The sequence below is a fragment of the Piliocolobus tephrosceles genome, chromosome 5, assembly GCF_002776525.5.
Source record: "Piliocolobus tephrosceles isolate RC106 chromosome 5, ASM277652v3, whole genome shotgun sequence".
In the NCBI taxonomy this organism is placed as follows: Eukaryota; Metazoa; Chordata; class Mammalia; order Primates; family Cercopithecidae; genus Piliocolobus; species Piliocolobus tephrosceles.
Window position 1 is genome coordinate 125,848,426 of NC_045438.1, and position 20,572 is coordinate 125,868,997.

The window sequence follows — 20,572 nt, forward strand, 5'->3', positions numbered from 1 at the left end:
CGGCACCCGACGCCCCTCCCCTTTTCCTCTGGCCTCCCCTGACGGAAGCGGAAGTGGCGCTCGCGCACACTAGTGGTCTAGCTCGCTGGCTCCGGAAGCCGCGCTCCTTCACCCTCCTCGTTGGTCTCCTGTCACCATGGCGCTGGCTGTCTTGCGGGTCCTGGAGCCCTTTCCGACCGAGACACCCCCGTTGGCAGTGCTGCTGCCGCCCGGGGGCCCGTGGCCGGCGGCGGGGCTGGGCCTAGTGCTGGCCCTGAGGCCTGCAGGGGAGAGCCCGGCAGGGCCGGCGCTGCTGGTGGCAGCCCTGGAGGGGCCGGGCGCGTGCACCGAAGAGCAGGGTCCCGGGCCCCCGGAGCTCCTTGTTAGCCGCGCGCTTCTGCGGCTCCTGGCACTGGGCTCCGGGGCCTGGGTGCGGGCGCGGCCGGTGCGGCGGCCCCCGGCGCTAGGCTGGGCACTGCTTGGCACCTCGCTGGGGCCTGGGCTCGGACCTCGAGTCGGGCCGCTGTTGGTGAGGCGCGGAGAGACCCTCCCAGTGCCCGGACCGCGGGTGCTGGAGACGCGGCCGGCGTTGCAAGGGCTGCTGGGCCCAGGGACTCGGCTGGCTGTGACTGAGCTCCGCGGGCGGGCCAGACTGTGCCCAGAGTCTGGGGACAGCAGTCGGCCCCCACCCCCGCCCGTGGTGTCCTCCTTTGCGGTTTCTGGCACAGTCCGGCGACTCCAGGGAGTTCTGGGAGGGATTGGAGATTCACTAGGGGTGAGCCGGAGCTGTCTCCGTGGCCTTGGCCTCTTCCAGGGCGAATGGGTGTGGGTGGCCCGGGCCGGAGAGTCATCGAACACTTCACAGCCGCATTTGGCCAGGGTGCAGGTCCTAGAACCTCGCTGGGACCTCTCTGATAGACTGGGACCCAGCTCTGGGCAGCTGGGAGAGCCCCTCGCTGACGGACTGGCGCTCGTCCCTGCCACTTTGGCTTTTAATCTTGGCTGTGACCCCCTGGAAGTGGGAGAGCTCAGAATTCAGGTAGGATAAAGGACTGAGGTCAAGAGTGCTTCCTTTCCCTTATACCCTCTTTTGTGTCTTAGGTAAATTGGAAGACTAGAGCCGTAGCATTTAGGACTCGTGCTCCATATTATCCTGGACTTTGAACATAATGTTTCTAGCTAGGCGCAGTGGCTCACGCTTGTAATCCCAGCACTTTGGAAGGCCGAGGCCAGCGGATCACTTGAGGTCAGGAGTTCGAAACCAGCCTGACCAACATGGAGAAACCCCGTCTCTATGAAAAATATATAATTAGCCGGGCGTGGTGGCGCATGCGTCTAATCCCAGCTACTCGGGAGGCTGAGGCAGGAGAATCACTTGAACCCGGGAGGCGGAGGTTGCGGTGAGCCGAGATCACACCATTGCACTCCAGCCTGGGCAGTAAGAGTGAAACTCCGTCTCAAAAATAATAATAATAATGATAATAATAATGTTTCTTAGCCTCATTTATCTATTTTCTTTTTCTTTCTTTTCTTTCTTTTTTTTTGAGATGGAGTCTTGCTCTGTCGCCCAGGCTGGAGTGCAGTGACGGGATCTTGGCTCACTGCAACCTCCGCCTCCCGGGTTCAAGCGATTCTCCTGCCTCAGCCTCCCGAGTAGCTGGGACTACTGGCTCACGCCACGACGCTGGCTAATTTTTGTAAGTTTTAGTAGAGACGGGGTTTCACCGTATTGGTCAGGCTGGTCTGGAACTCCTGACCTCAGGTGATCCACTCAAAGTGTTGGGATTACAGGTGTGAGCCACTGCACCCGGCCTATTTATGCATTTTCTATAATCAAAATATCATAAGCCTCCATAATGTAGTGGGGCATACGAAAGGCTTTCATTCGTTCAGGTGAAAGGTGAGGTTTGGGTGTGGTGGTGCATGCCTGTAATCCCAGCTACTTGGGAGGCTGAGGCAGGAGAATTGTTTGAACCTGGGAGGTGGAGGTTGCAGTGAGCCCAGATCACACCACTGCCCTCCAGCCTGGATGACAGAGCGAAAATTCTGTGTCAAAAGAAAAAAAAAAGTGAGGTTTCAGGTGTGTATGTTAATCTACTCAATCTAATTAGTTTATCGAATTGCTACAATGTATTGGGTATTGTGCTTTATAATATGGAAGATGATGTCTCTGTGCTGTTGCTCATGCTTATCCTTGACTTCAAATTGTTTCCTATTATTCTAGCCTCGTCTGTTAAAATCCTACCCTCCTTTCCCTCAAGAGCCATCTAAAGATGACACCTTTGTCACAAAGCCTTTCATGATCTCACAGTCACAAATTTAGCACTTCCTCCTATAGCATTTTCTATCTTTTTTATGGCATTTATTTTATTCTATCTTGTTGTGATTACATAATCTGTCTAATCCCCAATTATATATTGTAAATACCTTGAAGGAAAGGAGTCTTTATTATCTTTGGTGCCTGGTATTTAATTTTAATATTTTATTAAATACATCCAAGGGAAGTTTCTGGTTTCTGCCTTTACTTCAAGAAGAAAGTTGTAGAACAGATAATAGTTGTTCCATTTCCATAGGTTACTGAGTAAAGAGGCACCAGTTCACCATAACAGACATAAGAGTGACAAAAAAATAAACCTTCGTTGTGTGGAAAAAAAAGAAGGCCAGGTGCAGTGGCTCATGCCTGTTATCCTAGCACTTTGGGAGGCTGAGCCAAGGCAGATCACTTGAGGTCAGGAGTTCCAGACCAGCCTGGCCAACATGGTGAAACCTTGTCTCTACTAAAAATACAAAAATCAGCCCAGTATGGTGGTGCACACCAGTAAACCCAACTACTGGGGAGGCTGAAACAGGAGAATTGCTTGAACCTGGGAGGTGGCGGTTGCAGTGAACCCAGATCACACCACCGCACTCCAGCCTGGGTGACAGAGCAAGACTCTGTCTCAAAAAAAGAAAAAATGAAAGTTGAGTTTAGGGGGACAAATACAGTAGTGTTCAATTAAGGACCTAGATATATGGTTTAGATGGTGCTGTCCAATATGGAAGCCACCAGCCACTTTGTGGCTTTTTAAATTTAAATTAGCTAAAACTAAATAAAGTAAGCCAGGCCAACATGGCGAAACCCCATCTCTATTTAAAAAAATACAAAAATTAAATCCCAGCACTTTGGGAGGCCGAGGCGGGTAGATCACAAGGTCAAGAGATCGAGACCATCCTGGCTAACACAGTGAAACCCTGTCTCTACTAAAAATCAAAAAAAAAAAATTTAACCAAGTGTGGTAGCACATGCCTGTAGTCCCAGCTACTCTGGAGGCTGAGGCAGGAGAATCCTTTGAACCCGGGAGGTGGAGGTTGCAGTGAGCCGAGATCATGCCACTGCACTCCAACCTGGATGATAAGCGAGACTCCGTTTCAAAAAAAAAAAAAAAAAAACCCACAAAATTTAGCCCGGCATGGTGGCATAAATGCCTATAGTCCCAGCTACTCAGGAGGCTGAGGCACAAGGAGAATCATTTGAACCCAGGAGGCAGAGGTTGCAGTGAGCCGAGACTGTGCCACTACACTTCATCATGGGCAACAAAGCAAGACTAAGTCTCAAAAAAAAAAACACAAAAAACTAAAATCCAGGTTTTAGTTGCTTTAGCTACATTTCTTTGTTTTTGTTTGTTTGTTTTGTTTTGTTTTATCTTTTTAGCCACATTTCAAGTGCTCAATAGCACATGCAGATATAGACCATTCCATTGTAGAGAGTTCTACTGGGCAATACTAGAGCAACCAGTTAATACTATGGGATGTCAGGTAGAGATATAAGATACATGTGAAAGGGAGTGGATGTAGGTTTCCTCCTGAATGGAGGAAAAACTACTGGAGTACTCAAGAGTAGAGCTCATTGAACCAACCAACCACTGAACCAACCCTTTCAGCTTTTCCCACAGCCTGAATTCAGAGGTTCCCCACTAATGACCACTTAATGTTAATCCCAGTGGGTGCCTGGTGTCACTCATAGGTCTTGTGGGAATAAATGTCTTTACCATTTCACAGGCTCTGGGCCAAGTTAAAGGTGTCACAGAAAGGTTATCTTTACCGAGAAAATTTTTTGGAGCCAGAGTGGGGATAGGAGGTGACATTCTCTTCCTGGTACCCATTAGAGGGAGAGGTTTTCAGGTCTGCTACCTCAGGCACCACCTTCCACAAGCCTTGTGGTTATGGGAAAGACAGGATGGAAATAGACCTGTTGACTGCTAAGAGACAGGTTAGAGCCTGCCCCCTTAGGAGAAGGTTATAACGTGGCGGTTATTTCTCTAATAGAGGTACTTGGAAGGCGCCATCGCCCCTGAAGACAAAGGAAGCTGCTCATTGCTGCCTGGGCCTCCATTTGCCAGAGAGTTGCACATCGAAATTGTGTCTTCTCCCCACTACAGCACTAATGGAAATTATGACGGTGTTCTTTACCGGCACTTTCAGATACCCAGGTTAGCTACCTAACTTTTTAAGGAGGATAGCATCTCACCCTTATCACATTCCTCCTATCCCATGCCTTAGAATCAGGTACCCCAGAGGCCCTGGTTAAAATAAGCCACATTTGTGGCCAGGCACTGTGGCTTACGCCTATAATCCCGGCACTTTGGGAGGCCGAGGCGGTCGGATCATGAGGTCAGGAGACTGAGACCATCCTGGCTAACACGGTGAAACCCCATCTCTACTAAAAATACAAAACTAAAATTAGTGGGGCATGGTGGCGGGCACCTGTAGTCCCAGCTACTCAGGAGGCTGAGGCAGGAGAATGGCGTGAACCCAGGAGGCAGAGCTTGCAGTGAGCCAAGATTGCGCCACTGCACTCTACCCTGGGTAACAGAGTGAGACTCCATCTCAAAAAAAAAGAAGCCACATTTTAGACAGATTGTGGTAGGTGCCTCTTGGTATATTAGGGAGACCACAGAAGAGAAATGTGAACCATGAGGTTAATTTCTGAACCACGAGGTTAATTTGGACATTCCAGACAGAGACACTTTTGATCAAAGAGGGCTCCAAAAGAGCCAGGATCCTGCTCTGCCTCTCATCTGTCTCTGATTTCCCTTTCTAGTCTCTCCAACATTTCCCCTAGCTCATCCTAAGTCTGACTTGTTCCTTGGAGAACTGCGTGGGATCTCTGGGTGGGCAGTAGATTCAAGAAGTAGTCTGCATGTTGGGGGTGGGCATGTGGTGATGAACACATGCTCATTACTCCCGTTGTGACCTGACCAGGGCCACTGCTGTGTTGCAGGGTAGTCCAGGAAGGGGATGTTCTGTGTGTGCCAACAATTGGGCAAGTAGAGATCCTGGAAGGAAGTCCAGAGAAACTGCCCAGGTATGCAGCTGCCTTCTGTCCTATAGCTGGGATTTGTAACCTGGTTGCATGGGTTCTACAATCCCTTCCCTGCAAATCATATGTAATTTGTGCCCAAGAGGATTTTGTTGTCATGTACTGTGTATATGTGTGTGTGTGTGCAGCAGGATCTTGCTCTGTCACCCAGGCTGGAGTTTAGTGGTACAAACACAGCTCACTGCAGCCTCTACCTCCATGGCTCAAGTGATCCTCCCACCTCACTCAGCACTGCCCCTGCCATAGTAGCTGGGACTACAGGTTCGCGTCATCACGACCAGCTATTGGTTTTTGTATTTTTAGTAGAGATAGGGTTTCGCCACGTTGCCCAGGCTAGTCTCGCACTCTTGAGCTCAAGTGATCTGCCTGCCCTGGCCTCCCAAAGTGCTGAGATTACAGTTGTGCGCAACTCACCCCCAGCCTGTGTACATTTTCTTGGAGAGAAAATTCACCAATCCTTCAGTTCCCAAACAAGTGTATGACTGAAGAAAGGTTAAGAACCGATCAGGCATGGTGGTGCATACTTGTAATCCCAGCTACTCGGGAGGCTGGGCAATATAGCTAGACACTGTCTCAAAAAACAAGCAAACAAAAAGAACCCTCACTGCTGGCTTTGGGAGGTGTTTATCCTCAAACTGACTGGTGGCCCTATGTAAAGCAAAGCACCAAGAAGAGTTTAGGCCAGGCGTGGTGGCTCACACCTGTAATCCCAGCACTTTGGGATGCTGAGGTGGGCAGATCACTTGAGGTCAGGAGTTCAAGACCAGCCTGGCCAACATGGTGAAACCCTGTCTCTACTAAAAATACAAAAATTAGCTGGGTGTGATGGTGAACATCTATAATCCCAGCTACTCAGGAGGCTGAGGTGGGAGAATCACTTGAACGTGGGAGACGGAGGTTGCAGTGAGCCCAGATCACGTCACGGAACTCCAGCCTGGGTAACACAGCAAGACCATCTCAAAAAATAAATAGGTAAAATTTTACCTATTTATTTTTTTCTTTTAAAGAAGAGTTTAATGGCCTAGACCAAGACGGGATTCCTTCCTTTCCATTCTCAGCCTTGGTGTTGTTTGGACCAAGACTTGGGCCATACCATCCATATCTCAACATAAGGATATACAGGCTCTGATTTCTGCCTTAACTATGGAGTGTGCACAAGCTACTTCTCAGTCCTATCTCTGAAAACGGGAAAGAGGGATTTCTATTGTTTTTGAGAGGGCTACCCTTTCCTATCAACAGAGAATGAGAAATAGAGCATAACCGAGCCAAGAACCCAATAAGGAATCCAGCTTTTCTCCTCCTGTTGACTCTGACCACAGAGGTTCCATGTAAAATGCTGAGGCAAAGAATTGAGACACTGCTTTAGCCTTATGCATAGGGAGGAAAATGTATAGCCCTGTATCCCAGCATTCCCTGTATTCTGAACTCATTTCCTGTAGCAATTTACTAGAAGGAGAGCACAACTGATAGATGCACTAACGCATGCATAACAGCCTTCATGTCCAAGGTCTGTGGCGTAGCCAGCCTGGGTCCTCTACCAGGAGAGAGAGTCCTTGTCTGGAGTGCCTGATTCATCCCTGGTCAATATCCAGTGCTTGGTTCTGGCCACTGCTCAGTACCCCCAATCTCAGGGTGGTGGTACCCCGTGTAACCCCATTTAGGGGTTACCTCTTCAAGGTTTTCCAGATTAAGTACACAACAAGTCTGGTGGAAAATGCCAGGCTGGCACTTAGCAGTCACTACCCACCTCTATCTCCTGTCTTAAATTTAGCAAACGTCTTTGAGCTAGCTTTCAGTAGGAAAACTACAGAATGCCCACTCTTTGTACTTTCTTTTTTTTTTTTTTTTTGAGACGGAGTCTTGCTCTGTCGCCCGGGCTGGAGTGTAGTGGCCAGATCTCAGCTCACTGCAAGCTCCGCCTCCCAGGTTTACGCCATTCTCCTGCCTCAGCCTCCCGAGTAGCTGGGACTACAGGCGCCCGCCACCTCGCCCGGCTAGTTTTTTGTATTTTTTTAGTAGAGATGGGGTTTCACCATGTTAGCCAGGGTGGTCTCGATCTCCTGACCTCGTGATCCGCCCGTCTCGGCCTCCCAAAGTGCTGGGATTACAGGCTTGAGCCACCGCCCCCGGCCTCTTTGTACTTTCAAAGGAAAATAGGCACTAGAACCTCATGAGACAGGCTGGCAATCCAGTTCTCTATTGTCTCTACTCTGTAGAACCCTGCTTTCCTCCTGAGTGCTGAGCACATAGTTCTTTCCCTCCCAAGGAAAGCAAGGTTGGAGTGAGTGGCTCAATGGGTCCAAGGACAGATACAGGTGAGCATTTTAAGCTGCACTGGGCTTGAGAAGGGAAGCCCTGCAGAAGTTCCTGTGAGCCCTGCAAAGGAATTCCACTGTTGGTGGTGTAGCCTCTCCATCCTGTCCCTGATGCTCCACTTCCCCAAACCAGGCTGCATGGGAGCCAGCTCCACTATCACCTATCTGGCTGGCTGGAGCACAGCCCAGTGTTCCTTAGCAGTGTCCACATAGGTTCCAGAGCTCTAGCCTTTCTATTCACTGAGGTGGTCCAACCACCCTCCACTGAAGAAGGTAGTGTCTCCCTACGCCACAGTGCTGTCCCCCATCTCATTCCTATGCAGGGCTTCCATGGTGAGTCATATACACTATGACTCAGCTGTTGAACTTGATCGAGATCCTAGGTTAGAGGCCCACTGTCATCTATTCATAATTAATTATAGGCAGATTCAGGCTTCCTGATGTTCTAGGTTTACTATAGTACTTAGAAGAGTTTCATAATACTAACCTGGTATGCTTCCCCCTCCACCTTGCTGTACTCTCACACCCCTTTGCTGCTAGAGAGAGCAGCTTGGAGACTGTGGGGCAGTGTGAGCAGAGGAATTTGCAGCCTGATTGGATCTTAAAGAGGACTAGGTTATAGCCTGGCTCTGTCGTTGCCTTGCTGGCCGAGGATTAAAGAGGGAAGTAGTTCATCATTTCTTTATCTGGAAAATTGGGTTAGTAGCTGTTCCTGCTACCCATCCTCTTCCCTGTTAGTAGGCTGAATAACCCTAACTCACTATGATACTCGCCAACGACTGCACAGCCCTGGTTTTGCATCAGAATTGCTGGGGAAGCTTTCAAAAAATACAGGTGCCTAAGCCCCACCCCAGATCTATTGGAGCAGAATCAGGGTGAGGCTGGAGCCTGTGCTTTTTTTCTTCACAAAGGAAGGAGAAAGGTTAATTTTAAAAACAGATAAAATTCACACACCGTAATACCATACTTTTAAAGTATATAATTCAGGCCAGGCGCGGTGGCTCAAGCCTGTAATCTCAGCACTTTGGGAGGCCGAGACGGGCGGATCATGAGGTCAGGAGATCGAGACCATCCTGGCTAACACGGTGAAACCCTGTCTCTACTAAAAAAGAAAAAAATACAAAAAACTAGCCGGGCGAGGTGGCGGGCGCCTGTAGTCCCAACTACTCAGGAGGCTGAGGCAGGAGAATGGCGCAAACCCGGGAGGCGGAGCTTGCAGTGAGCTGAGATCCGGCCACTGCACTCCAGCCTGGGCGACAGAGCGAGACTGTCTCAAAAAAAAGAAAATAAATAAAGTATATAATTCAATTTTTTAATTCATAAGATTGTAAAACCAACAAACATCACTGTTTAATTCCAGAACATTTTCAACACCTTAAAAAGAAACTCTGCACCCATTACCAGTCATTCCCTATAGCTTCCCTCCTAGCCAATGGCAACTGCTGTTCTACTGAATGGAATCACATAATATGTGAGAAATGTTTAGTTTTTAAAGTTACACAGATAATTCTAATGTGCAGCCAGAATACAGAACCGTTATTCATCAGATGGCATTATTAAGGACTCTACCTGCAATGAGATTTTGTGGATTATTGAATAAGAGCCAAGGGACCCTTCCCCCTGGGGTTTTTGGGGCCTGGGTGGCTATGTGTTTGAGGGGGAGACTGAAGCCAGTGGAAATAATCAGATGATCCACTGCTTAGTGCAGCAGCGGCTTCTCCCATTGGTGTGGGTGGGTAGGCCACATGCCTGGAGAAACACACCCCCTGAGAGCTCTCATGGCTGTCATGGGGGATGCAGAGGGACAGGCATAGCTCTTGCCCTCAACGTGTGTATGGTCTGTCAGGAAGACGAGAAAGTCCATCTGCATTCCTTTTCCCCACTATGACTCGGGACATGCACTTGTGGTGCTCTTGTTTGTCCTCCGTGATTGAGAAACCTTGTCCTTGAGGAGGGGGCGTTTTTGGACTCTGTGTCTGGGGTTCATTGGGCCTTTTTCCTGCAGGTGGCGGGAAATGTTTTTTAAAGTGAAGAAAACAGCTGGGGAAGCTCCAGATGGGCCAGCCAGCGCCTACTTGGCCGACACCACCCATACCTCCTTGTACATGGTGAGGCCCCAGGGATGGGTGTAGACCAGCACAGTGGGTAGAAACAATTTTTAGAAAAGAAAGCTTTTTCCTGCCTTTCACAGGTGGGTTCTACCCTGAGCCCTGTTCCATGGCTCCCCTCAGAGAAATCCACTCTCTGGAGCAGTTTGTCTCCTCCAGGCTTGGAGGCCTTGGTGTCTGAACTCTGTGCTGTCCTGAAGCCTCGCCTCCAGCCAGGGTGAGTGAGGTCATCACCCCAGGGTGTGAGAAAAGCCTGGCTAGAACATCCCTGGAGGAGCAGCAGCCAAATGGGTAGTTCCTAATGAACTGGACAGAGTGGGATTGGGAGGACCTTCCTCAAACCAGTATGTCCAGACCAGGCCACCAGCCCACTTCTTTCTGTAAGCCAATTCCCACGCTCCTTTCCTGGGATAACCTCTGTCCTCCAGGACTGGCTCTGGAGGAAGAATCTCCAGCAGGGGCATCTGTTTCTGAAACTGCCCTTCCCCTTGGGGAGCTCACTAGCAATCCTGGACTTTACTGCCCTGGCCCCGAAGGACACAACTCCCCATACCAGTGGCCCAGGCATGGACGCAAACCCCCCCTGCCAATGCCTGAAGGACACAACTCCCCATACCAGTGACCCAGGTGTGGACGCAGACCCCCCCCCCCCCCCCGCCTGCTGCCAATGCCACCACAATGCCTCTCAATACCATTCAGACCAATCATAACAGTTGAGGTTTGATTGGCAGCACAGCAATGCCAAAGGGAATTAATTCGCCTTTGGCTGTTAGATATGCTGGATGCCCCGGCCAGAGCACCATAGGTGATGTGGGAGACGCAACCTCACTAATGGCGACAGCCCTGGCCTGGGGTAGGGGAGGCTCAAGGAGAAAAAAACAGGGTATCTGCTTTATAGATTCAAGGGACCCTGTGTTACTGGGGACTCTAAAGTTTGGGCAAAATGAAGGAGGTGAATGTCTGTTCTCTGGTTGCAGGGGTGCCCTGCTGACAGGAACTATCAGTGTCCTTCTACGGGGCCCCCCGGGCTGTGGGAAGACCACAGTAGTTGCTGCTGCCTGTAGTCAACTTGGGCTCCATTTACTGAAGGTGAGGGTCTCTGGAGAGTAGAATCCCAACTACTTCCCCTCCCTAGCTCATGTTCTCCTTCTCTGCTGCTTCCTCTCCCCTCCCTCCTCTGTCTACTCACAGACCCTAACACTTCAGCCCAGTGGGTCAGGCATAGTCCCATGATGCTCAGCTACGGAGAGGTACTTTCAAGAAGGAGGGGGTTGCAAGATATTGGTGGACAGTCCAGGGAATAGGATAGGGTAAAAAAGAGGTAGGACTTGGCCAGGGTATCTTCCCCATCCCTGCCCTCCAGAGAAAAAGATGGCCCACATCTTCTGACTCCTCCTCCCCTTATTCTCCTGCCCTTGTCATGCCTGCCCCTTGCTCGCAGACCCATTGGGATCCCCTCCCTAGGTGCCCTGCTCCAGCCTCTGCGCAGACAGTAGTGGGGCTGTGGAGACAAAACTGCAGGCCATCTTCTCCCGGGCCCGCCGCTGCCGGCCTGCAGTGCTGTTGCTCACAGCCGTGGACCTTCTGGGCCGGGACCGCGATGGGCTGGGTGAGGATGCCCGTGTGGTGGCTGCGCTGCATCACCTCCTTCTTGATGAGGACCCCCTCAACAGGTATTTATACAGAGCTGGACCTGTCAAAACGAGGAGGCCGGCCAGACGTGGTGGCCCACGCCTGTAATCCCAGCACTTTGGGAGGCCAAGGTGGGTGGATCACCTGAGGTCAGAAGTTCGAGACCAACCTGGCCAACATGATGAAACCCTGTCTCTACTAAAAACACAAAAATTAAGTCGGGTGCGGTGGCTCACGCCTGTAATCCCAGCACTTTGGGAGGCCAGGGTGGGCGGATCACGAGGTCAGGAGATCAAGACCAACCTGGCTAACATGGTGAAACCCCATCTCTACTAAAAATACAAAAAAAAAAAATTAGCCAGGTGTGGTGGCAGGCGCCTATAGTCCCAGCTACTGGGAGGCTAAGGCAGGAGAATGGCATGAACCCGGGAGGCGGAGCTTGCAGTGAGCCGAGATAGCACCACTGTGCTTCAGCCTGGGCAACAGAGTGAGACTCCTTCACACGCACACACAAAAAATACAAAAATTAGCAGGACGTGGTGGCAGGCACCTATAATCCAAACTACTTGGGAGACTGAGACAGGGGAATCACTTGAGCCCAGGAGGCGGAGGTTGCAGGGAGCCAAAATCACACCATTGCACTCCAGCCTGGGCGACAAGAGCAAGACTCAGTCTTAAAAAAAAAAAAGAAAAGAAAAAAAAAGGGGATGGGTGGAGCAGCCCTCCTACTTTTCAGCCTTTCATTCCTCCCTTCTCTTATCCCTCAGTGACTTCTCAGTCATCTCCCACCCATTTGGCTGCCCTCTAGACAGCCCTGAGCTCAGTGTCTTAGAGGGATCCAGAGGGAGGAGTCTGTGGTCTAGCATTTATTGGGGAACACTTGGTTAAAGAAAAAGCCTCTGCCCTCAATGTGATGGGGAAACACAGTTCCCCCATCTAGGAACTGGGGTAGGTGCTCATCTCCCTACCCCATCCTAGCACCCACCTTACTTCCCTGCCCTTCTGTGCTGACTTTCGGACAAGGCAGTCCACAGGAGCTGTCAACCACATTCTTACCCTCAGTGCCCACTCCTCTGTCTGCAGTTGCCCTCCCCTCATGGTTGTGGCCACCACAAGCCGGGCCCAAGACTTGCCTGCTGATGTGCAGACAGCATTTCCTTATGAGCTGGAGGTGCCTGCTCTATCAGAGGGGCAGCGGCTCAGCATCCTGCGGGCCCTCACTGCCCACCTTCCCCTGGGCCAGGAGGTGAACTTGGCACAGCTAGCACGGCGGTGTGCAGTGAGTATCAGGGCAGAGTACTGGCCCTCCCTAGGAGGTCCCTGGCTTTTGTTACAAGAACTCAGTCCTGTTGCCTTGTGAGTGAGAGTAGAAAACCCAGGCTGGGAGCTGTGGCTCACGCCTATAATCCTAGCACTTTGGGAGGCCGAGGTGGGCGGCTCACCTGAGGTTGGGAGTTCGAGACCAGCCTGGCCAACATGGAGAAACCCCGTCTCTACTAAAAATACAAAATTAGCCAGGAGTGGTGGCGCATGCCTGTAATCCCAGCTACTTGGGAGACTGAGACGGGAGAATTGCTTGAACCCAGGTGGAGGTTGCGGTGAGCCAAGATCTCGCCATTGCACTCCAGCCTGAGCAACAAGAGCAAAACTCCATCTCAGAAAAAAACCTAAGGCATCAACAGAGGGCCTCTGCTCCAACGGGGGGATGGTCCCTGAAGGTTCCCACCTACTGTGCCCTGCTCATGTGTCCTTTCCTGTGGTTCCCTAGGGCTTTGTGGTAGGGGATCTCTATGCTCTTCTGACCCACAGCAGCCGGGCAGCCTGCACCAGGATCAAGAACTTAGGGTAAGAGGAGTTGGGCACAGGAAAGGCGGAAAGAGGAAATGGATGTAGATGGGTGGGTGGTGAGGAAGGGAATGGGATGTTGATGGGGAGGAGGCCTCCCTGTGTTCTTCTTTGCAGTTTGGCAGGTGGCTTGACTGAGGAGGATGAGGGGGAGCTGTGTGCTGCTGGCTTTCCTCTCCTGGCTGAGGACTTTGGGCAGGCACTGGAGCTACAACAGACAGCTCACTCCCAGGCTGTTGGAGCCCCCAAGGTGGAGACCAAGTCCCTGGAGGTGGGATAGGAGCCCCTCCAAGAGCATATCCCAACCACGCACTTTCCATCTCCTAGATCCCCTCAGTGTCCTGGCATGATGTAGGTGGGCTGCAGGAGGTGAAGAAGGAGATCCTGGAGACCATTCAGCTCCCCCTGGAGCACCCTGAGCTACTGAGCCTGGGCCTGAGACGCTCAGGCCTTCTGCTCCATGGGCCCCCTGGCACCGGCAAGACCCTCCTGGCCAAGGCAGTAGCCACTGAGTGCAGCCTTACCTTCCTCAGGTGGCCAGGGGGCCTGGAAGGGATGGCGGGTGGATCAGGGGCTACAGCATGCTGGGGAGCAGGAGGGGCTGCCTGAGAGGTCAGTTGTGTGTATGTGCATCTGACGGGTCTCACCTTCTTAAATCCTCTCACTCAGCGTGAAGGGGCCAGAGCTCATTAACATGTATGTGGGCCAAAGTGAGGAGAATGTGCGGGAAGGTGAGTGAGCAGGGAGGGGCAGGGCCTCCCATGTTTCCCAAATCCTGATGGCCCCCAAGCTACCCCCACTGCCAGGCTACTCATGGTCATTCCTAGTCCTCCTTTCCACAAGTCAGGTTCCTGCCCAGCTGGGTCTAGTACCTGGGGTGCCAGTGCTATATTATCAGACCCCAGTTTCCCTCCCTGCTCTCACCTAACTTCAACCCCCTGCAAGTCGAGCTTCACCCTCCTATGGGCCCCAATCTCTCTTCAGTGTTTGCCAGGGCCAGGGCTGCAGCTCCATGCATTATCTTCTTTGATGAACTGGACTCTTTGGCCCCAAGCCGGGGGCGAAGTGGAGATTCTGGAGGAGTGATGGACAGGTGGGGGTCTGAGTGGGAATGGAGGCTGGGGGGTCCAGGGTGGGAAGGATATAAGAAAGCTCACAGCAGTCTTCAGGAGTCCAGAGATAGAAGTTCCTGCTGTTTCAGTTCTGAGATAATATAATGGAAGCTGAAAGGGGCCATGAAATTGGGCAGGGGCCACTGAGGAGAATGGGGGCCTACATGGAGGGGTACACTGGGCACAGCTGAGTGGAGGGCCCTGATGAGACTGCCTGTAAGGAGAGGTACCACAGGCAGGGGCAGAGTCTAAGGGGGACACCAAGGACTCTTGCCCTTGCTCCCTTCTCTCCAGGGTGGTGTCTCAGCTCCTTGCCGAACTGGATGGGCTGCACAGCACTCAGGATGTGTTTGTGATTGGAGCCACCAACAGACCAGATCTCCTGGACCCTGCCCTTCTGCGGCCTGGCAGGTGGTCCCCTTGTACTGCTTACCTCCACCCTCATTCTGTGCCTCCACCCCTCATGGCTGGGCTCCCTGAAACGTATACCTGCCTGTCTCCCTAAAGATTTGACAAGCTGGTGTTTGTGGGGGCAAACGAGGACCGGGCCTCCCAGCTACGCGTTCTGAGTGCCATCACACGCAAGTATGCCCTGTTAAAAGAAGACTGCAAAGGGCTTGTGCGTTGGGATCCTTAGGGGATGCATGCAACATGCAGAATGAGCTGGTCAGCACTGGCTTTTGAGAGAGGAGGTGATGCCAACTCTGTTTCTTCCCATATCCCACAACAGATTCAAGCTAGAGCCATCTGTGAGCCTGGTAAACGTGCTAGATTGCTGCCCTCCCCAGCTGACAGGCGCGGACCTCTACTCTCTCTGCTCTGATGCCATGACAGCTGCCCTCAAACGCAGGGTTCATGACCTGGAGGAAGGTGAGCCACTTGCCGGCCTGAGAGGTCAACCAGAAAGCCAGTGGGGAGCTGGGTGCACCTGAGTCCCAGCTACTTGAGAAGCTGAGGTGGGAGGATCGCTTGAGCCCAGGAGTTTGAGGCCAGCCTGGGCAACACAGAGAGACCTCATCTCAAAAAAAAAAAAAAAAAATGTTTAAGGAAAAGAAGACGAGTGGGAGACAAACCTAGTCCTGGATTTCAGAGGGAAGATCATTGACATCTAGGAGACCCTGAGCAGGAAGGCACCATCCCAGGGCTCTCCCCTGCTAGGGCATAGACCACAGCCTCTGTTCCCCAGCCGGGATGGGGAATCTGGCCTCACCTCCCACCTTGTCATCTCCAGGGCTGGAGCCAGGGAGCTCAGCACTGATGCTCACCATGGAGGACCTGCTGCAGGCTGCCACCCGGCTGCAACCATCAGTCAGTGAGCAGGAGCTGCTCCGGTACAAGCGCATCCAGCACAAGTTTGCTGCCTGCTAGGAGCCCCCCAGGGTCTGGGACCCCGCTCAGCATGGCTGCAGGTACCTCAATAGCCCACAGAGAGATCTGGGAGGGAAGGGCTCCTCCTCAGGCTACTGCCAACCCACCTGGAGGCCACCTCCCTCCAGGAGATCCCGGGGTGCAAAGCGGCATTGGGACAGCAGCAAGAGCTCGAGAGACATCTCCTGCCTACTTGCCCCTCCTTCCAGGCCGGCTTTAAGAGGAAGGCCCATCTGCTCAGTAGGAGGGCCAGGGCCTTGGGTTCCGGGGATTGGGCCCTGAGAGGGCTAGTTCTGTGGCTGAAAATAAAACGTGTCCCTCCCCCTACTGGTGTTGTGGCATGAAAGGTTGGAATGGGAAAGAGCAGGGTTGTGGGAGGAGTAAGCCCTGGGAGAGGGCGGGGGGGTGGGCATCGTGGGAGTCTGATCCTTCTGACATAAACACAAGACATGCAGGAACTGAAAAAGGCACAGACTATATTGTTTACCCTTCCATCTGCAGAACCCACATCCCTGCACCCCAGCTGTAGTCTGCTCTAGAGGCTGGCCCTGGTGTGGGGCTGCTGGTCCCCATCTTCCAGACAGAGCCTAGCAGTGCCTGGGCGGAGGCTTGTGGGAGCTGAGGCCACACTCAGTCTGTCCTCTTGAGCACGTGGATGAAGTAGCAGGGAACGTAGGCTTGGCCTGGCTTGTAAGGCTTGAAGTCGCCCAGGACGCTGTGCTGGCACTTGCCCCGGAAGGCTGCTTGGAGCAACTCCGTGAAGGATGCCAGACAGTGTGGGTAGTAGGAGAGCCGGAACTTACTGTAACAGAGCCCCCAGCAACCATGAGGACTGGTGACCTCAGCTTCCCCAACTACCGCCTCACCCCCACTGAGCCAAGTGGTACCTCAAGCCAGGAGAGCCATCCTGGCCAGCCCCCGGCACCTGCACTGTATAGTCCAGGGTCACCATGTGGGCCTTGTTGTTCACTATCAGCACTGATGTTGTGATGTCCTTGGTCAAGTCACTCTGTAGGTGGTGGGGCAGGCTGCGTTAGCCTCTGTAACCTACCTTGGGGCCACTGGACCCTCCCTCCACCCTACCCCCACCCCCAGAGGGCCCCACCTTATAGTAGATATTCTTCCCTGGGGGTGCACAGCCTGTGCTGAGGATGTGGTCGTAGTTGCGGTGATCAATGACCAGCAGGCCCCCTGCTCGTACCATGCTCGCAATGTTTTTCAGCGCCAGCCGGTGCTCACTCTGGTCCCCTGAGCGCCAGGCAGGGGCAGAAAGGCTCCATCTGCTCAGGGCCCCCAGCACCAGTCTCCCTCCCATCTCTCCCCTCCCCAGGGGTGCCAGAGCCAAAGCAGAGAGAGGCAGAGAGTCTGCTTTGCAGGAGAGCAGGTGCCCAGAGGTCTGTGGAAGGGGGTACAGCTCAAGGTGGGGGCCATGCCCAAGGCCACACCCTCTCTCACCTTTGCAGTCTGGCAAGTGAGCGAAACTGTTTCCAAGGCAGATGACAGCATCAAAGCCACCCTCTGCTGACTGGGGCACATCTTTGTCTAGAGTCATCCAGTTGGCTTCTTCAATGACTGGGGGCCAGGAAGGGAAAGAGGAATCAGGCAGGCACCATGGTACCAGTAGCAGCCACCTCCACCAAGTGCAGTCCTGCCTGGGTTTCTTCTTAAGACACACAAACTCCCCGTTCAGTTAGGGGGAGGAGAGAAGAGGGATCAAGGGAGGAGGAACCCTGGTTTGGAAGGAGGGCTCTGTACTTATGGGTTTTTCTTTGAGGGGGAGGGACAAGATGCCATAAACACAGTTAAAACCAGCTCTTCACACCCAGTGTCTCATTCTGGAGCTTAAGCCTTGCTTTTCAGAGAAATTACAGTAATTTTGCTGTCTCCCCGAGGAAAACACAACACTCCACCCCCGTCCCCACTTAAAGGAGCCCCAGGCAGAATGAACAGTGTTCCCGGTGACTGGGCTGGGGGGGCCTGGCTAGACCTGCATACCCCACTTGTCGAAGGCAGGCTCGTGCCGCCGGTTCCAGCGCTCCTTAAGCGCATACTTCAGCATCTTGTCACTGGCATCCACACTCGTCACGCTGAAGCCCTCTTCCACCAGCATAATAGAGTCCACCCTGTGCAGGGCCAGTGGAGAGAGACAGAGAGGGGCAGTCAGGGGAGCCTGGGAGGGCCAGGAGACCCTGTGCCAGACACTTTTGTCTCCACTTCTCAGAGTCCATTCCTCTGTCTCCTCTCCCCAGGCCCTCCACTGACCTCACAAATCTATTGCCTATCACCACGAGGCAACTTTTTTTTTTTTTTTTTTTTTAAGGCACCTCTTCAGAGCTAGGCACTCTACAAATTATGCAGTAATTCTCATGGCGATCCTGAGAGGTAAATAGTGTTATTCCCATTTGAGAGACAGACAAGCTGAGGCTCCTCGAAGTTAAAATAGGTGTGCACAAGAGGCAGCAGAACTTGGTGGTTTAGAGCACAGGACAGACCTTAACCAACACAGGCCTGTTAGCTCCTCTTCACTGGATGATGTATGAGGGACTTTTACTTTGCTGAGCCCTTACTTCCCCAGTAGTAAATGAGATAATATCACTGCTTAACCTCATGGGGCTTTGTGAGGGTTTAAAAAACTGATGTATCAAAAGCTCCTGGCACTGGCTTGGCAGGTGCAAATGTTGAGCAATGTTAACTGTTAACACTGCCCAAGGCCATCACAGGAGGAATATTTGGAGTCTGTCCCTGGCCCTGGCTCCACAGCCTCAGGGACGCTCACTTTTCTGCCCACACCCTCACTCACACTCAGTCTCCCTTCTCCGTGGCCTCTCCCTGAGCACCCCTGCCCCGACCCTTGGCCTCAGGGGGCACTCGCAGTGCCTGTTCTGCCGGGCAGCTACCTGCTCCTGGCCCTGGTGTCCCACCCATTCCAGGCTGGCAAAGGCCGCCCCGACGTGCCCGGTCCTGTGGTTCTGCGGCCGCGCGGTACAGGCTGAGCCGGACCCCGATCTCATGCAACGCCCCCGGCCCCCTCCTGGGCTCACCCAGTGCCACAGGCCACGTCGAGCACCCGCTGGCAGCTGTGCTGTCGCAGCAGCCCGAGCAGCCATGCCTTGTACTCGGCGGTGCGGCTGCGGGTGTTCCCGATGTACAGCTGCCACACGCGCGCCGCCTCCCCGTCAGCGTACTGGTCTGGGAGCCCTTCGGCTGCCACCCCCAGGGAGCGGGTCCGGTATACGCTGTCCACCATCCTGCGCCGCGCCTGGCTCCACAGTCACCCGCTCCGCACTTATAGCACAGGCACTTCAGGCGGCCGACGGCCCCACCTGGCCAATGGCAGGTAAGCGCGCGGACCCGCCCCCGCTGGGCTTTGCGTCTGGCGCCGGAGGCTGTACAGCTGCGGGGAGGGCACTGCCTAGCAATCCTGGGCTAGGTCCTTTTAGCCAGCCTGCGGACCCAGCCCTCTGTGCAATCTCACGGCCGGAGAGGACCCTCGGAATCCTCTGCCCACTTAACCTTGGTCTCCAGGAGAAGGCAAGAGGGGCCAGGAGAGGAGGGAGCAATGAGATTGCCACTCCATCCCCACCCCCCCCAGTTGGAAAGAGAGGAAGTAAAACCTCAGATCCACAAAGCTGAGTGCCAGGCGGGCAGGACTGGACCGTTCCCAGTGAAGGAACGCATCAGCAGATCTAAACAAAGAATGTGCAGCCGAAGTGTGTGGGTCTAGCCAGCCGACGCAGGGAAGACAGGGGAAGTCTCTGGAGATAAAGCTGGTCTGTCCACCCAAGCCCGGGGCGGAGCCGGGGCTGGAAGAATGCTCCTCGCCCACCTGGAGGCCAACGTGCCTCTGTCGTGTAGGTGACCATCAAGCTTTTCCCTGAGCTTCCTAAGGTGTAAGGTTGGGCTTTGCTTCCAATTTCTGGATCACTGAGAACCCTTCTAAAGACCCTCTGCTGGCCGGGCGCGGTGGCTCACGCCTGTAATCCCAGCGCTTTGGGAGGCCAAGGCGGGTGGATCACCTGAGGTCAGCAGTTCAAGACCGTCCTGGCTAACACGATGAAACCCCATCTCTACTAAAAATACAAAAAAAATTAGCACGCGCCTGTAGTCCCAGCTACTCAGGAGGCTGAGCCAGGAGAATCACTTGAACCCGGGAAGGCGGAGGGTGCAGTGAGCCGAGCGCACCACTGCACTCCAGCCTGGTGACAGAGCAAGACTCCGTCTCAAAAAAAAAAAACAAAAAACAAAACAAAAACCCTCTGCATGAGGCAGGAAAATAGCGTCTGGAGGTAGGGAACATAAGGCCAATTCACACTTCAGTTATAATGGGAAATATCCTCTCCATAGGTGTACGCCCACCATTAATAACTTTGTAATTGTAACTTTACTTCATCCTCTTCATTTACATAGGGTGTACCCCAAGAGGAGGGTATTTAAACTCACAAAAACTCTGTAACATGGCGTTCGAGCCCCATGCTCATGATCGCTTACTGTGGAGTGTACTTTCATTTTCAATGAAATCCTTCATTCTTTTCTTGCTTTGTTTGTGCATTTTGTCCAATTGTTTGTTCAAGATGCCAAGAACCTGGACACCCTCCATCATTAACATATTTTGGCAAGCCAGCCAGGGGAAAGAGGTAAGCCCAAAAGTTTGGGATTCATTTTTCTCCCTTTCCTTTCTGCTCAATTACAGGGGCGCTCTCACACTTTCTCTCTCTCTCTCTCTCTCTCTCTCTCTCTCTCTCTCTCTCTCCCCTCCTTCCTTTCCAACTTGGGACCCTTGGTGGGCAGCGCCTAAACATGGAAGCAACTGCAGGTTTTTTTTTTTTTTTTTTTGAGACGGAGTCTCGCCCTGTC

At 52.8% G+C, this 20,572-nt stretch overlaps 2 protein-coding genes across 4 annotated transcripts; one reads left to right on the plus strand and one right to left on the minus strand.

The window, feature by feature from the left end:
• The first annotated feature begins 27 nt into the window (after window positions 1-27).
• Window positions 28-16,046, plus strand: PEX6 (peroxisomal biogenesis factor 6). 3 transcript variants are annotated; one of them, XM_023212838.2, is made up of 18 exons: window positions 28-1,018; window positions 4,285-4,448; window positions 5,240-5,323; window positions 9,659-9,761; window positions 9,845-9,978; window positions 10,739-10,850; window positions 11,226-11,434; window positions 12,477-12,672; window positions 13,162-13,238; window positions 13,356-13,488; window positions 13,566-13,771; window positions 13,908-13,969; window positions 14,223-14,331; window positions 14,645-14,761; window positions 14,858-14,935; window positions 15,081-15,220; window positions 15,582-15,759; window positions 15,847-16,046. In XM_023212838.2, the coding sequence occupies exons 1-17, from the start codon at window positions 137-139 to the stop codon at window positions 15,716-15,718; spliced, it is 2,943 nt and encodes a 980-aa protein (XP_023068606.1). In that variant the 5' UTR covers window positions 28-136; the 3' UTR covers window positions 15,719-15,759; window positions 15,847-16,046. The 3 variants fall into 3 exon arrangements, with proteins under 3 accessions (XP_023068606.1, XP_023068605.1, XP_023068607.1); XM_023212837.2 differs by having other exon boundaries at window positions 15,582-16,045; XM_023212839.1 differs by lacking the exon at window positions 5,240-5,323 and having other exon boundaries at window positions 15,582-16,045.
• Window positions 16,047-16,168: 122 nt separating this feature from the next.
• GNMT (glycine N-methyltransferase) lies at window positions 16,169-19,024 on the minus strand. The gene is made up of 6 exons (XM_023212840.2): window positions 18,760-19,024; window positions 17,714-17,841; window positions 17,174-17,290; window positions 16,824-16,966; window positions 16,606-16,727; window positions 16,169-16,520 (listed from the first exon to the last, which is right to left on the minus strand). Exons 1-6 carry the CDS (start codon window positions 18,963-18,965, stop codon window positions 16,349-16,351), a joined length of 888 nt encoding a protein of 295 aa, XP_023068608.1. The 5' UTR covers window positions 18,966-19,024; the 3' UTR covers window positions 16,169-16,348.
• Between the last annotated feature and the right edge of the window lie 1,548 nt (window positions 19,025-20,572).

What these genes read in the sequence shown, in the direction of transcription:
- GNMT (XM_023212840.2), bottom strand. Translation starts at nt 18,965, where the DNA reads ATGGTGGACAGCGTATACCGGACCCGCTCCCTGGGGGTGGCAGCCGAA. An exon ending in GACGTGGCCTGTGGCACTGG is followed by an intron (nt 17,842 to 18,759) that starts GTGAGCCCAGGA and finishes GGCCCTGCACAG; the next exon opens with GGTGGACTCTATTATGCTGG. An exon ending in GGAAGAATATCTACTATAAG is followed by an intron (nt 16,728 to 16,823) that starts GTGGGGCCCTCT and finishes CACCACCTACAG; the next exon opens with AGTGACTTGACCAAGGACAT.
- PEX6 (XM_023212838.2), top strand. Translation starts at nt 137, where the DNA reads ATGGCGCTGGCTGTCTTGCGGGTCCTGGAGCCCTTTCCGACCGAGACA. An exon ending in TGCAGCCTTACCTTCCTCAG is followed by an intron (nt 13,772 to 13,907) that starts GTGGCCAGGGGG and finishes CCTCTCACTCAG; the next exon opens with CGTGAAGGGGCCAGAGCTCA. An exon ending in GGTTCATGACCTGGAGGAAG is followed by an intron (nt 15,221 to 15,581) that starts GTGAGCCACTTG and finishes TGTCATCTCCAG; the next exon opens with GGCTGGAGCCAGGGAGCTCA.